Source organism: Solea solea, chromosome 19, assembly GCF_958295425.1.
Source record: "Solea solea chromosome 19, fSolSol10.1, whole genome shotgun sequence".
Classification (NCBI taxonomy): Eukaryota; Metazoa; Chordata; class Actinopteri; order Pleuronectiformes; family Soleidae; genus Solea; species Solea solea.
Genome location: NC_081152.1, coordinates 12,443,975 through 12,460,365, shown reverse-complemented (window position 1 = coordinate 12,460,365; position 16,391 = coordinate 12,443,975). Strand labels below are relative to the sequence as shown.

Here is a 16,391-nt window from a genome sequence, read left to right as displayed (position 1 = left end):
TGAAGTAAATGTAAACTTTCCAACACTGCAGTGAACACACATAAAAACACACACACAGACACACACACAATGTGTACATGCAGCATGACTGCGGTCCGTAAACGTATCAAAAGAGAGTGAGGACCGAACCAGCTGAACTGTGAGTCTGGTTTTAAAATGATGGAAGAAAGTTTAACAGAGAGAGAGAAAAACAAAAATCTGGCTGCAGCACAAACAGGCTTTATCGCTTTTTTTTTTTTTGAAACACTTAAAAACGAAGTAAAACCAGTAGAAACAGTTTGAGTTTGGTAGAAATGGAAATCTGGTGCAGCCCGAGGAGGACTTTGTTCTTTAAATGATTATGTACGGTGATTGCTCACTTCCTAAGACGTGTAATTGGCAGCTCGAGAAAAGGTCTACACTTTTGTCACCATGTGGCTTCGAGTTTCCTCTCATTTGACTGAAGGAACACAGAGTTTTTAAATTCGGGTAGTAATCAGAGCAGCTCGGTAGCTGCGACCTCCCTTATGTAATTGCAACATAATCACTTATTATTATTTAAATATAACTACCAAAATGCTTAGCCTGTGACGAGCATAACTGCTCAAAGTGCTTCCCCGTGTGACCCGGTCCTTTTCTAACGTGTACTTATAGTCTGGACTAAGCTGAAGGTCTGCAGCGGTTTCTGCTTTAATGTCACTTTCATGCGACAGTTGAACGACGACAGTGAGAGAGCATCTCCAGCGTGTCTCGTCGCTTACGTATGAGTGAAGTGAAACTGGGGAGAGACAGGGCGAGGGCGTCGTGTGGAGACGTGAAACACAGCGTGGTGATGAAAGAGCGGGATGAAACTCGTGGTCAACAGTGGGAAGAAGTTGTGTTTGGTTGGCAGGTCAGAGAGAGTCGCAGAGGATTAGTGGAGTACTCACTCTGCATGCACAGCCCATCGGTGCAGTTCTTGGACTGGAGTACCATGCCCTCACAGTCCTTCCCCCCATTTTTGGGTGCCGGAGCGCCGCATTCTCGCCTCCGCCAGTGTGTGCACTCTGTCCCACAGGTGGACCACTTACTCCACTCTGTCCACAGGCCATCCACTACCACACACAACACACAGGACAGACCAGGAACAGAGTGAGTGAAATGGACGAGTGAAGGAGATGAAGACAAATATGAGTGCATGTGTGGGTGAGTGGGTACATGAGTGAGATATGCCGGAGAGAGGGAGAGAGACACACACACACACACACACACACACACACACACAGGAGGGTGGAGGCACAAACAGAGTGAAATATGTAAACACAAAGTTGCATCATATTTGATCTTTTTTTTGTGTGTGCGCACGCAGACCTTCTCCACTTACTGGGCATATTCTTATTCTAATAATTCAGTGTCATACCTGGGCAGAGAGGATTACACGCCAGCTTCTGGATGCCTTGTCCTTCACAGATGGCGCCGCCGTTGAGTGGCGCTGGGTTGGTGCAGCTGCGCGTGCGCTTCTGGTAACCACGGCCACAGCGGCTGTTGCACACTGACCATTCTGTCCACGTTGACCAACCACCATTCACTGCAACACATGGAAATAAAACCTACTTTGTTATATGCTACTGTATAAATGTCATGGTTTTCTCTGGCTTTTCACCTTCAACAAATGGGAATTAATATTACAATTAGTTAATTAGTTAAAAAACGAATGAAAAAACACATTGGGGTGAAATTATATAATACAATTATATTTAAATATAAAATAAAGCTTTACATATAACGGCAGTACAATTACAAACAGAAAATACTACATTTGGATTTAGGGAGAGCGAGAGAGGCCTATTGCAACATCATTAAATGCTATTCGAGTGTCACACATATCAATTTATGGTCATTTGTACACAATAAACTGTGTGTATACTCTGCAGAGTCTTTGTATTCTGACCCTGAAGTCTCAGGTCGTTACTTTGCCGTGCAGCCAGACAGTAAATTCTGGTCATATTGCTCCATTTTCCATTCACTGATTCCTCCTAATACCTCTCTTCCTCTCTCATCCATCTCTGTCAGCGACTAAATCCAGTGGAGAGTGACACCAGAGTTTGTGGCTGAGAACAAGTCTGTGGCATTTGAGATGGTGGAGCTGGGGGCCCCCCGCCCCCCCCCGCCCCCCGGAGCCTCTGACTTTCAAATGTGACATGCTTACGAGTGAAGCCCAAAATAGTGAACACTAGGGGAAGACTGCCAAAAGCCCACATTTCTTTACTGTCTGCTTCTTTCCATCTCGGATTATGGCTCAATCTTTTCCTTCTTTTTCCTTCTTTCTGTGTCTCCTTTTTTTTTTTTTTTTTTTCCTCCCTTCCTGTTGCCAGCTTGCGCTCCTCTTTGGAGTGACCTTGCAGTGGGTCAGGAGAGAGAGCCACTGGGCTAAAAACACACTGCCAATCCTTCATACTTTTTTATCACTATACTATCACAGCCAACTCTGCCTTATCCCTTGGGTTTATCATGCTCCTCTGTGTGGATGTGCTCTTTCACATACATAGCATAGCTGGGTATATACTGTATCAGAATTCTGCTTTGCAGAAGGGAATAAAGAAGGGAAACCATGGTAAGAGAAGTGGCCTTGCCCCTGAAGTCTGCACTCTCAGATTTACAATTTGTGTCTCTGCGTTTCCCCTGATGACCGCATTATTCTTAATGCTCCCACAAATGAAAGTTAAATGGCAAGGAAAACACATCACCAAGGTGGCCATGTCTTTGTTCAGTCTTTGTTCAGTCGAACTGCCTTGTTTGTTTACCCTATGCGGTCGTGATGCAACTCAAAGCAAATCCTCGGTGTGACGATCGAGGAGCTCTGACAAGGTAAAGATGAACTGTGCTGTGCTGGCATCAGTTAACTGAACCATCAAGCCAGTCACTGGCCCAACAGGTTCAAAAGAGGCTTTGTCACGTGTGTCATCGCCGCTGTCTTGAGTAGCCTCCAGCAGCCATTGAAGTCAAACTTCACAGTCCCCGCCACACGGGTGACATTCATGTTCACTGATGTTAAGGACGGGGTGGATGAGACTGTGTGAAACCACAGCAGGAGGGGTGTCTTTAAGTACGACTCAACCACATCCGTACCTCGCTCGCATTTCAAAACATCACACACACACACACACACACACACACACACACACACAGTCTCCCACTTTTTGCACACCTCCGGGCAGGAAACAAAGTAAGTGAACGTTACATGCCACCGGAGAGACGGGGATTTGTTTTATGACAAAATGACTTTGAAATAATGTTTTGTTCCGCGTTGAGCTGGCTTATTGGAATTCAACAGATTTCCTCTGCAGATGTCTCGCGTGGTAAACGAGATGTTTACATTAGCTCTGATTGGGAGCATTGTTGTTCCATGAAAGACAAATGTTTACCGTAGACGATAACGGTGGCGGTGGTGCTGCGTCTCTTGGCCACGATGTTCTTCGCGACACAGGTGTAGTTGGCGGTGTCGGACAGGCGGGCCTGTTTGATGATGAGATTGTGGTCGATGGTGATGTAGAAGTTCCTGTCGTCCGCCGGATCGATCACTTCCTCGTTCTTTAGCCACTCCACCTACAACAGGGAAGGGAGCGCGGCACAAAGACGATTAATCACAGACATGGGGTTTCAAATGGGAGATATGAGAGCAGACACGAGGCAGGGTTCACCTCATTAAAAAAATCACAGCAAAGCTGTTAAACATCCACAGTTTCTCTCGTCTCTGCCTAACTTCTGACACAGCCACTGCCACTATAAGAGCACGGTGATACAGTCTCTGAGGTCCTGCAACAAAAAGTCAATAGCAATCATGCTCTTTTTTTTTATCCCCTCCAGTATACAAGCACAACAGTCACTGCAGCTTTGTCAGACAGAAAACTCTCCACAGTTCCCACATCTAAGAGGCTCTGACCTTTCCTTATAAGTTCCATATCCTCTAAATGATACTGAAATTGAACTCCTGGCACTATCGCCAGAACAATGGACATTTGTAGCCTGTGCTCTGCAATGAATCACCACCATCCTTAAAGGTCTGACATTACAAAAGGAAACAGACGTGCCACATGACACCACTGCCCTCACTATATAATACAGATATTCCCGGTTCTCCATTTTTTTCTTTGTGTAGTCATGAGGCCTGTCTGACAAACAGCGAATGTCCTGTGTATTGTGATTTCCAATGAGGAGATAAGACACCACGGAGCAGTACAGGCGCAGATAAGAGGAATGTTTATAAAGGCTCTTTCTCATGAGAGATAAAGTATCTCCAAAGAAAAAAAAGAAAAAAGTGGCGCAATAACCTGATATGAGTCCTGCCAAGACAAAACAATCTGAGTTCACCAGTGTTGTTTCTTAAGCAACTAAAGTGGTAAAATAGCATGAAGCTGTGCCAAGGTGTTAAAAAACAAAAACATTTTCTAAGACCCGTATCGTTAGAACTTTGCCAGAAAGGAAAGATGGACTGATTGAGACACGCACTGGGCTACACACGTGACATGACACACCAAAGACCAGCAAAGCTGCCTGCTCTTTGATCCAGAGGGAAAACACTAAAGGAGCTAGGAAGAAAACATTTGCAAGACTATTTTAATTTCAAAATAATCTTTCATCCAAACCTTTTAATCCGTGCATGCATCACTGGTAATATTGCACCTATTGAACATGAGCAGACAGTGGATGCCAACTCTGTGCATGATGTTCAGCCTCATGAGCGTTTTCCTCCATAAACATGGATCATCTGAATTCATCTCACACAAGCCAAGAAGAACAGGACTCCCTCAGCAACCGCACGCGAGCTGAAATTAAACCCGTCTCTCACATGCGCACATATGCAATAAGAGCACAAGAGCAGCACAACATCTGTTTTTTCAGGGAGACGCGTTGAATCCAATCGACACTTATTACCGCGCGTAATCTTTGCTCCTCGACACAAAGATGAGCACGTTTTGGAATCACGTTCCATTTCTCACTAGATGCTTAATGGAAGCAGCTTTATTGTTACCACCAAAGACTGCAGTGTGAAGACAACACAAATGTCTAATGTGCGTTAGAAGCATTAGCAGTTGTGTTGAAATTACTGGCATTTAGTCAGTGAAGGGAATCAGACAAATTAACAGCGTGGTCTTGTCATTTCATTTATTTTATCAGCGTCTGGGATGCGAGTCTTTTTGCTAAGCAAGAGCCTTGAGATGTCTGCAGTATATGATTAATGTACGCATGTTTTTATTTATAGTATAGAAACTTTCGCCGTCACAACTTTCGAGAACTTTCATTTGCGGTGACTGCAAATAAAGTAAAGAACTCGTACGGTGGTTATGTCATCGATACAACATTCATCGGTGCGTTCATACAATACAGCCATCAGTCCTTAACTTGAAATGAAATAAACAAATATGACCAGAGAGCGCGCGCCTCCTATATAGAACAAAGATCCGACTGCGATCTAAACACCATTTTTCTGTATCCTTTGTTCCTCGCGTCAAGCTCACGGCACCAATAAACGAGTCAAGATGATGCAAATGTGAGAAACGGCTGTTTTGTTGACACAGTAAATATTTTGGCTTTTAGTACTGACAGCAGTGTTTGTAGAGCATATGGCATTGTGAAGTGAAAGGTCTGATCCCAGAATAGAGATTGACAAGGATACAAAAAAAAAGGTGGTTATCCAATTTTGCACCAATCACAGCAACTGCCTCTCCAAACGTGCTGCGTTCAGATGTCAAGAGCACTTTTAAATGAGAAGGTAATTAAAAATTGAACAAAAGAGCTTTTCAGTGCAGATGGAGGGTTGGGAGGGAGACGGAGTGACGAGAGGGAGAGAGGGAGAAAGAGAGAGCTGTAGAAACTGGTGTCAGAAGTGGGGAGCGAGTGAGTGAGAGAGCAAAAGTGAGCAGCAGTTCACCCATCATTTATTCTGCAGCGACTATAATTAGGACTCATTAATAAAAGCAGAGATGAAAAGGTAAGCCAGTCTCTCCACTGCACTTATGAAAAGATTTCAAATGATTAAAAGTCAGCAGAAGACTGCAGTCTCACACAACACTAGTTTAACTTCCACTAATAGCAGCGGACTCCTTCAGACACACACACACACACACGCACACACACACACACACGCACTCAGAGCTTGTTAGTGCCTGATTGGCAGTGAAACATCCGGAGAGGTAATTGGCACATTTCTTGTCATTAACAACATGAAATTGCCGCACGTCAGTTGTCGTAAATAGAAAAAAAAAAAAGGCAGGGCGACAGACACCTAAGCCAAGAGAGGGAAAGAGACAGGCAGCCGCGAGATGAAGACAGAAGAAGACAGAGAGAAGGAAGCAGATGCACATGCAGACGGACGGTAACTGACGCGCCAAAATACATATGAAACATCATCACCTGGGACTGTCAAGAAACAGCGGATACAGAGGGAATACAGAGGGAATAGAGGAGGACGTTTACAAAGAGGTGACTTTGTCTTGAAGAGGTAAAGACTGAATGAGGGGAAAAGACTGAAGCAAGAGGTAAACAAAGAAGAAAGAGATCCAGCCGAGAAGCAACACCTTTTCCATCTCTTGAGCTCTGGAAAATTCATGGGCCACGATATACTGTATGTATTGGATGGTACTGCGAAAAAAAAGAAATAATACAAATACAGGGAAGAAAAGAAAAAAACAAAAAGAGAAATATGTCAAAGCAGGTGCTGTACAGTGTGGAGGAGGGAAATCAATGAAAGTGACGAAAGGGTGACGTGTGTGTGCGTCCGTCACACAGGCCTGTGATGTGTTCTCTGTTTCATTAAGGTGGTCAAGATGACAGAGGTGTTCACAAGTGTCTCGGCAGTGTCTCATTTGAAGCTGCAGTGACTTGTGGGAGGCATCGGGATTCTTCCGGGAATGTGTCACGATTTTATTGTGTGGGTTCGTTTTATTTAAATGTGGTTGCGGATGCACCTTTCAAGAGGAACAACACATTTCCTTAATATTTGTTGTTACCATACAGCATTAAAATGGCTGCGTAACTACGGATCCAGTAGATAAACAATACCATTGATTTTTCACTCAATACCATTGTTTGGTCTCCATCAACCCCCTAAAACAAACGTGTATCCACACCTAATTAATGTCAGTCCAGTGTTTACTGCAGACCTATTGTCTCCACTCTCTCATTCTCATCTTTTACCGCTTTATCCTCCACATGAGGGTATGCTGGTGCCAATCCCAGCTGACTTAGGGCAAAGGGCGGGGTACACCACAAAAAATGTGCACAAACACGGGGAGAACATGCAAATTACATGCAGAAAGGCCCTTCAACCTGGGTGTTCTTGCTGCAAAGGCAAGAGTGCTAACCGCTACACCAACCGTGTGAACCTTAACTCCATTTTTGAACAACAAAAACTACTGGGAACGATATCTGCATCCTGATAAAAGCTGAATTAGTGCTTAAAACACAGCTGACAGATGACATTTACCCCCAAATCAAGGGTGATTTCAAGTCTTGTGACCCACGGTTATCATTCAAGTATCTGTATCTCTATGTCTGATAGCACATTGTGTACTGTAAACTGAATCTGAGCAACTGTCATGTAACACAGGTTCAATATTAAAGCACATATTTAGCCTTTGGGTCTTGGAAGGAACCTAGTGGTGGCCTATATCCTTTAAAAACCAAGAATTGGCCAGCGGCTTCGGTGTCCTACCCACCAGGGTCACCTCCTCTCCCACTGGCAAACATAACTAGCTGCAGAATCGGCTACAACAGCAGCGTGGGAGGAACCAGCGAGTGGGATGTTTCTCCGTGTTGCCAGGGTGTGCCAGAGCACCACTAATCAGCACAATATACAGGGGGGGGAAAAAAGTCTGTATACAATCCACTCACTTGTTAGGAACCAGCGCCAGGCGAAACCATTTATTACTCATCACTGGCGTGTCAAAAATAGAACGTACCACAAAGTACGGGGGTGGAGAGGGGTGTGAAAAGCAAGAACACGGAGGAAAATAAAATGTTATGCGGCAACGTATAAGCCTCCTCTAACGGAGAAGTCATTACGAGCTCTCCCGCTTCTCCACAAGAACTATCTACACAGTGCAATTTATTCATCTCCCTTCTTCACAGCGTACTGTACGCGCTGCACGGTTTGAACGACACACCTGGAGAATCGGCTACAAAAGGGTTACTTACACAACTGATTATTCAATCATTCACTACAAAACGAGCCACATGCTCCACATCTGCCTGCATGACACGTATGGAAATGTGAGCCGTGTAAATATTAACAAGCCGGAAGAGGCACAAAGGTGATGCGATGTGAAGAAGATGTTTGCGTGCGTGTGTGTGTTTATGAGGGCGTTTGAGATGGGGAGGAGCCGTGATGGAAAGGGTTAGGTAACAGGGGTGGAGTGCGAGCGGTTACTACAGTAGGTGTCCGCGCAGAAGACGGATCACAGAGGCTCGAGCCAGGAGTAATAACCTCCTCCAACTCGCTCCTGCCTAAAGCTCCACGCAGTCTGTCGAAGGAGAACAAGGCGTTTCTTAAACTAGCTCCGAGGACAGAAAGTTATTTCTCCACTGAAACGCAGCCCTGTCTGTTTTCTCTTGAACACTTCATGTGCCTCTTCAACAATGCGATTCCTACAATCCCTCACCACTGCACAACAAACACAATATGGGTGAGGTTTAAACTCATTATACTGCACATATTAATGGGTATTTTTTACGTGTGGGTGGATTTTACAACCTGGGTGCAGATGAGCATGACCCTTGCATGCTGTTTTATGTTATGTATTAGATATTATACATTGGTAAAAAAGAACATTGTTACGGCTTTGCAGGATGGAGAGTCTCGTGATACACTTTGTGCACACCTCCCCGAGTCTCCCGTGGCCTTTAGAGAGGCTGCGATAGAGGTCAGCACTCTCTCTGTATACAACACAACCTTCAGCAGACGGGATGGAAATGCCGAGAGTGATCCCTCCCGCAGCAAAAAGGCTCCAAAACCATTTTGAAGTGATTTAGACGCAGTTTATCCGAAAACGCTGTCTGTGCCATTTACGTCTCATTTCCATGTTAATGAAACTACCACGTTCCCGTCTTGCTCTTTGTGTAACACGAGACACAGAAAGCATCTGTGAGCCGAACCTGAGAGAAAAGCGAGAGGCGGGGGGGTGAAAAAACCTCAGAGTTCAAACTGTAAGTGTGGTTTGGTTTGCAGTGCATATAGTACATGTAAAGTGTTCATGTAAGCACATATATATAAAAAAAAAACAGAAAATCATTTATTTATTGGTCTACTTAGCCGTGCAGAGTGTAATCTGCCTCTCACCCAATGTCAGCTGGAATTGGCTCCAGAGCCTCGTAGGATAAGCGGTGAAGATAATGGATGGATTAATGGATGGACGGATGGATGATTTCACTCTGCTCCGCTTGTTTATTGTGTTGTGACTTATTTGAGGTAACAGAAAGGGCAGAGACTCCCGTACAGAGGACGGCGCACACGTGTAAATCACAGCCTTTGCCGAGGGAAACTGCAGTGATTGACAGGTGAGCACCTGAAGGGCAGTCGACTGTTGGTTGCTGGAAGGGTTGCAGCGCAGGCCTCCTGATACCTGGTTTCCCGCGGGGTAACCTAAATGAAAACACACTTCCTGTTCCGCTGGGCACTGGAGTGTTGTTCGCTCTTGACATCTTGCTCTCAAACACACTTCGCACCGTTCCGACCGGGAGGAAGCACTCAGCTATTTCTTGACAAGGTGACCTGACATGCTCGGCGCTCCACCTTTACCTCGCCTCTGAAGTGGAACTGGGCCTGAAATCAACAGTAATCACTGACATTTACGCGCTGTGACGCGTGGAAGGAGCGTTAGCTGGATTTCCAATTGCAACAGTCAAATTAGGTTTTGTAGCATGGCATTTCACGTTAAGAGTCATTTATATGAACACATTTATACATTTATACATATATATATATATGTATATAAAAAGCTTAACAGCAAAATCAACATTTTTGTCACTTCTGAACCAGAGAGTGTGAAGTAAAGATCTTTTTGTTTCCTGTCTTTCTTCTTAGGAAAGCCGATGGACTTAATCATGGCAGCAGGGCCCCCTTCCCTGCAGAGCATCAATGACTCGTTACCCATGATAACACGGCAGGACCCTGGCTGACTGAGGAGATGCCTGAATTAAAACCCTGCTTCCATGGAAACCGGCTTAGCAGCTCACGGCTCTGCATCACCTCTGAACTCTTGTATTTCTCTCAAGGCTGTGACAAGTGCTGTGAAGTGGAGCTGGAGATGGAGGGCATGGGAGGGAAAAAAAAAAAGAAAAAAAAGAAGAGAGAAAAGAACAATAAAGCCGCAATCTTTTACAAAAGGAGATTCAAGTCCGTTTTATGAGCTTGCCACATATTTTAGAGTATGAAAAGAGGCCCTTTAGCTGTTGATAATAGGGTTTCATGGAGTTGTTCAAAGGACAGGATCTGCACTGAGCTGGTGGAGATCCCTCTATCCTCATCTTTACATTTATTACTCCATCTATGGGTCAGTACTGCGCAAGTCAGCTCACATAACACAGAAGTGGTGCAGAGGGCCTTTCCAGCTCAATCATTTCGTCTCTCCTCTCCATGAAACAGCTTCAGCAGCTATACTTTCCATCTGCTCCTGATTACACATGTATATATATATATATATATATATCAAGTATTCATAGCTATGAAAATGTGTAACAATGACTTCTAGAAAAGCTTGGCGATTGTCTAATGTAGTCAGACTATACACGGCGCTGAGATGACTGAATTGTTGTGCTATTTCAGTAACCTCACCCTCTACATTACAGTCCCCCAAGGCCAAAGTTCCACTGGTAATGGTCACAAGGAGAGCCAAAATAAATGCCTGCTGCTTGTTTTCTTTGTGTGTGTGTGTGTGTGTGTGTGTGTGTATGTGTGTACCAGGTATTACTAATGTTGTGGGGACCAAAACCTGTTTACACAGTCACATTATGGGGACTTGTCCTCCTTGTGGGGACAAAAAGCAAGTCCCCATAACGTAAATTACTACATTTTAAGGTGAAGACATGTTTCATGGTTAGGTTGAGGTTAGGGTTAGGGTTAGGGTTAGGGTTAGGATTAGGATTAGGCCAGTAGTAATTGTGGTTAAGGTTAGAGTAAGTCTCCAAGAAATGAATGCAAGTCAATGCAATGTCCCCTCAAGTCATGAATGTCGAACATGTGTGTGTGTGTGTGTGTGTGTGTGCGCGCAAGTGCTTGCATGTTTGACAATGAATGTGTTAACCTAACTTGAGAAAAGGCAGATAACTCTGAAAAGCTCAAATGTCTGACGGGAATTGTTTCGTGTGTTCTGCTATGAAAACTTGTTCTGCTCTGAAATCTCGCTGCATCACCGCAGGAGAAAAAAAACCTGATTATTCAGCATAATTTGCAGCTTTCAGGGCAGCAGCCCCCGCAGAACGCCAACAAAGGCTCCAAACCACTTGAATAGAATCACAGGATGTCATTACTGTGGTAAACCATCGTGACAATCTATAATGTGAATCATCTGACGGGAGGGGAAGACAAAGACGGAACACAAATAGCACAGTGCCACTTTGTAATCTGAGATCATAACTAATTGTGATCGACTTGCTCCGATTCTGCCGTACATGGGCGTCCAAGTTCTGAAACTGTGCGCGAGAGTGGGGAAGAGTAACTCATCATCGAAAATGAGCTGCGGAAAATGTCACTGTCGCTTATCTAGACATGACACTTTTCTGAAAAAGTGAAGCAACAACCTTGAAATATCACAAACTGCCAATGCTTACAAACCTGTTACTATTAAGATGTCAGCGAGGACGCGACTTCACAGTTAAATGTTGTTTTAGTGCTACCAGCAGGGCAAGGTAATGGCTCCCTGCACTTTTGGAATAGTTGTCAAATCCTCTATGATAGACTTTGATAATAAAGTGATTTTTTTCGTGAACACAGACACAGTTCATCCACCACTCCGCTACAATCCTCGTGTTTACTAGATGGACAGACTGTCAGTGGTCAGTTGACTCGTTGGCAGCCTGTTAGTAGGTGTGCTACAGTGTCCACGCAGTATAGTCAACGTGATTTCACCAAAGTGCTGTAAGAGTATGGGTTTTATGGCTCAGCCACAGCCTGCCATCCGTCCCAGCCTCTCTTTCCCTGGGCAAAAGCCTGTAAAGAACCACAGAGTGAGCTGACAGCCCTCTGGAGGCCTGACAACAACCCACGAGAGCCAACCCTCGACAAACCTCAACAACACTTCTTTTTCTGCCTTAAGCCTCTCTCATCCTCCCCTCCATTTTTTTTGTTTTTTTTGTCCGAGACGGGTAAAATATGACAGACTCTTCCCCTCACAATGGCTTTTACATACTTGTGCTGTTTTATATGTACCACACAGCCCATCTGCTTTTCTCGGGCAGGCTAGTGTGAGAAAAGTTCAGACAAACACAAAAGAAAAAAGCAGCATTCAGTTTTTTTTCCCCCCATTGAGGCAGCTGTGTTTAAGTTCAGGGGGGGAAAAAAGAGGAAAAATTACATGTGGAAAGGAACTGTAGTCTTTTTCTTTTTCTTCATAGCTATGAGGTAAGTGTGAGTAATTAAAGAAGCTCAAAATGTTCCTCTGTGTGCACATAAAACTCCACTCGATCACACGAGGAAAAGTGAAGCGAGCAAACAATCACAGGGAAAGGGAGGGAGGGAAATCGACTGACAGTTTTTCCCCAGCAAAAAATCTTCTGCATTCAGATTTCATGATGCAAAACTGCAACGGGAAAACAACAAATATTATGGGTCTTGTCATACTTTAGAATTTCTAGCTATTTTTTTTTGGCAGGTAACTATATGAAAATGGCACTAATTTGACACCAAGCAGACACTAATGCATAACTGTGCCCAGACTAAGCCCTTTTAAAGTCCTCATCTGGGTTGCCACAGCAACTCCATATCTCAGAAAGCATACATGTGGCCAAGATTGGACTCCAACCGAGTCTTTAATCACTTCACTGAAGCAATCCGGGATTGACAGAAAGACCTCAGACAGGGGGCAGAATCATTAATACTGTATGGCTGTTATTGCAACACTATCACACTGAACCCCGGGTTGTATAAGGGGAGTCTGCGGAGTGCAGGTCCCAAACTTTTAGTCCATTTAGCCTGTCAGCACTTTCACCGCGGATAAACGCTGTGCAGTTCCACTCACTTAACTCGGCTTTTCCAGGTCAATCACAAGCCTTTACAGAGTTCAGCCCCTACACCAACAGCTGAAGAAGAAAAAACCAGCAAAGCCCCCCGACCCATCAAACCAACCTTTCATCCTCTATTTATGTCCTTGCAATCTCAACTGAGCCCTTTCAAATACAGCCATAACAGTGCTCTACTGTAGAGCAGGGAGGGAAGTGGAGCATGCAGGAGATATTGGCGGCGCTAAGTTAACACAGGGATACAACCAGTTTTATTAATTCTTTCCTCTGTAGCTAATTACAACTTTCTTTCCTCGGACCAAATTGCAGCGACTGGAGGGACGTTCAGCAAATTCCCAAAACGGCTTTACTAGCCCGGACAGTAGCGGGAAAAAGGGCAGACTCGTTCAGAATGATTTGATTAACACTTCTGAAATAGGGAGAGTTCATCACTGAGACTGATTCAAATTTGACATACGAGAAAAGAACAAAAGAAATATAACCCATGCTACATATTCTAACTATAGAGTGAAAGTGAAAAGCACAAATCAGGCACGATGGTGATATTTCAGCAGGACCCAAATCCGAAAGCTCTCCACACAAACCTCTGTTGAAAAACAAACAGATTCTGAGCTTGTTATTAGAAAGTAAATATTAAAAACGTATTTACCTCAGCAGCTGGTATGCCTTCAGGTGGACGACACTGGAGCAACACTTCCTGTTCAAGTGACACTTCCTTCCCCAGCGGTTCTTGGTCGAACGTCTTCCTCAAGTCTGCAAGGAATACAAAAAGCACACCGTCACCCAATGTTGAATATAATTTAATATCTACATCAACAACATGGCGACGCGAGGGGCTAATTTTGAGGTGAATAAATGAATAAAAGTATATATTAATAACATATCATCACGTGGAAATATACAAAAGCGAAACCACAATTTAAGACACAGTGACAGTGAGATTTATACTTTCCCTCTCTCTCTCTCTCTCTCTCACCTTCAGCACTCCCTCAAAGATAAATTGTCTGGAAGTAGATTGAAGGAAGATAGGCAGGAGGGGGGGGGGGCTGGTCACTCGGCCTCCAATGAAAAACCAATATTTTTGTGGTGTGAGAGCACTGATGGAGAAGTGCAGGGCAAGGATAGAGGAGTTGACAGGGCAGGATTACTGGAGGTGTCATGCTACACTGGAACCTAAAGCCCATTAGACATATTTCATCACGCGCTGCACAGACGGAGACAGGAGCAGCAGGTGTGTCACACACACACACACACACACACACACAAGACGAGAGCAGAGGAGTTCATGTGGAATTACTGCAGCGCTTGGGAACTTTTCGGTCGCTACGGGGAATCAACGCTACAATCAAATCTCCAAATATTCAGATGCGCCGGAGCTCTGTAGAATAATGGAGAAGCTCTTTGCTTTACAATTTTTTAAATGTGCTGTTATTTCTTGATGAAGACATGAAATTATAGTTATTTCCTTGCATTCTTTACATTGTGCTTGATTCATTTCTGACCTCTCAGAGAAGAAGCCCAGTAACCTGGCTCCAATTTGCGCATAAAAAGGTGAATCGAGTTTGTTATTTGCCGAATAAATAACAATAACAACATTTTTTTAATTTGAAATATTTATCTTTTTTAATAAAAGTTAGTTGGTAAAAGTTGAAGTCAACATGATGTACAACCCTGGCCTGTTTAATACGCGTCAGGATACAAAGGCAAACTGTAGATGTTGTAATCAATAATTTCAACAATTCAGGTGCAAATAGTGAGAGAGGTGTTGCAACAGTATGAGAGGACTACTGCTTAATATTTAAAGCTAAGTTTCTGCCTGAACACGTCTGCAGAAGTCCAGCATAATCAATCTGTGCAAAGGTTATGGACAGTGTTCTTCATTTTTATGTTATTTATACAGTAATGGCTTTATTATAGACGACTGGATTGCTCTACAATAGCTCACTGGTTTAGGAATCCAAGGTTTACATGTGAGTGTACCGTGGACTGGAGGCATCAGCTGATGTACAAGGACACAGGCTGCATAACAGAATGTTTACATAGGAAGACCAAGCAGACTGCACATTACACGTCTAATACTCAGGGGTACAGCAGTTGTAGAAGTGTAATAGGACACCGTGTATGTGCTGTAACTATCAAAGGAAATAAATGTTCCACAGTATCTGGGGAGATTTAAGTATGTGTGTGAATTTATATACAGTACAGTGAGGACAGAGCATACAGTCATTCTCACAAATTCATTTTCCTCATAGGTGTTATTACCTGCAATACAGGGACACATCCTTAGAATTTACAGAGTCCATCACTTGCTTTATTATTTTTTTCTTCTTTCGATTGCAAGTGAAGACATTATGTTGAAATAGAGACATCTCTTTGTTCAGTTAACTGCTCCAAATCCCCTACAGGAGAAACTAGATTATGTTCTTATTACACAATACATGATCACACTCGACCCTGATGCCCTAAAGATGCCTATTACTGTTTCATTTATTCATTTTTTTTTCTGGAGAATGAACCTTAAAATAACAAGTTAAAAAAAAGAAAAAAGTTTGTCTTAATGCAACCTGAGAGAGGCTGGGTCCTCAGTAAAAAAATAGGCCACATTTTATTGTACAGTATTAATAGCTGAAAGAGTAAGTGCCGAATTAAAAGTATGAATGTCTGGTATGGAATTAAAAGACGGAATGACTGCAGGACATATTCTGGGACATAATTTAGCCTTGATTCAAGGACATACTGATAGTTTCAAGGAAAGGAACGGAAAGGAGATGAGAGGAGAGGAGGGCAGAGGAAGGGAAATTAAAGGAAAGGAAAGGAAAAGAAAAGGAAGGATGTTAAACAGTGTCATGAGATGAAACATCTTCAAACCTCACTCATGTAATTCCAGTTGCCTATAGCTAACTGCTGAAGATGACTATGACTTAGATGCACGAGAACCTTCACAGATATGTTAAACAATAATGAAAAAGTTGAAAAAAAACAACCTTTTGCATAGCAAACAGAAAAACAAAATGTACAAAATCCCAAAATGGAAAATATTACACATTTGTCTCCTGTGTCTGGAAGAATAATGAATTCCTTTAGTCTAAATCATTACTACCACCAAGAGAACAAGTTTCTCGGCAAAGCATAACAATCCCCATATAGCCTAAATAACATTATTAGTATTAATGGCACAGGGCATACTGATCTTTCTAACT

At 43.4% G+C, this 16,391-nt stretch overlaps 1 protein-coding gene and 1 long non-coding RNA gene across 7 annotated transcripts in view; one reads left to right on the top strand and one right to left on the bottom strand.

Moving 5' to 3' along the window:
* unc5cb (unc-5 netrin receptor Cb) overlaps positions 1-16,391 on the bottom strand; it is a 164,472-nt gene that overhangs the window by 19,638 nt on the left and 128,443 nt on the right. For 5 of the 6 annotated variants that reach the window (XM_058616649.1, XM_058616646.1, XM_058616648.1 and 2 more), the window contains exons 4-7: positions 13,841-13,944; positions 3,384-3,564; positions 1,379-1,546; positions 909-1,073 (exon numbers count right to left, since the gene is read on the bottom strand). In XM_058616649.1, the coding sequence (XP_058472632.1) occupies positions 909-1,073; positions 1,379-1,546; positions 3,384-3,564; positions 13,841-13,944 (618 nt within the window). The remainder of the gene's footprint in view (positions 1-908; positions 1,074-1,378; positions 1,547-3,383; positions 3,565-13,840; positions 13,945-16,391) is intronic. The other variant, XM_058616652.1, reaches the window with a different exon arrangement.
* On the top strand, positions 8,414-10,353 carry LOC131445905 (uncharacterized). The gene is made up of 3 exons (XR_009233866.1): positions 8,414-8,642; positions 8,805-9,866; positions 10,040-10,353. It is a non-coding gene; the product is annotated as an uncharacterized LOC131445905 (long non-coding RNA).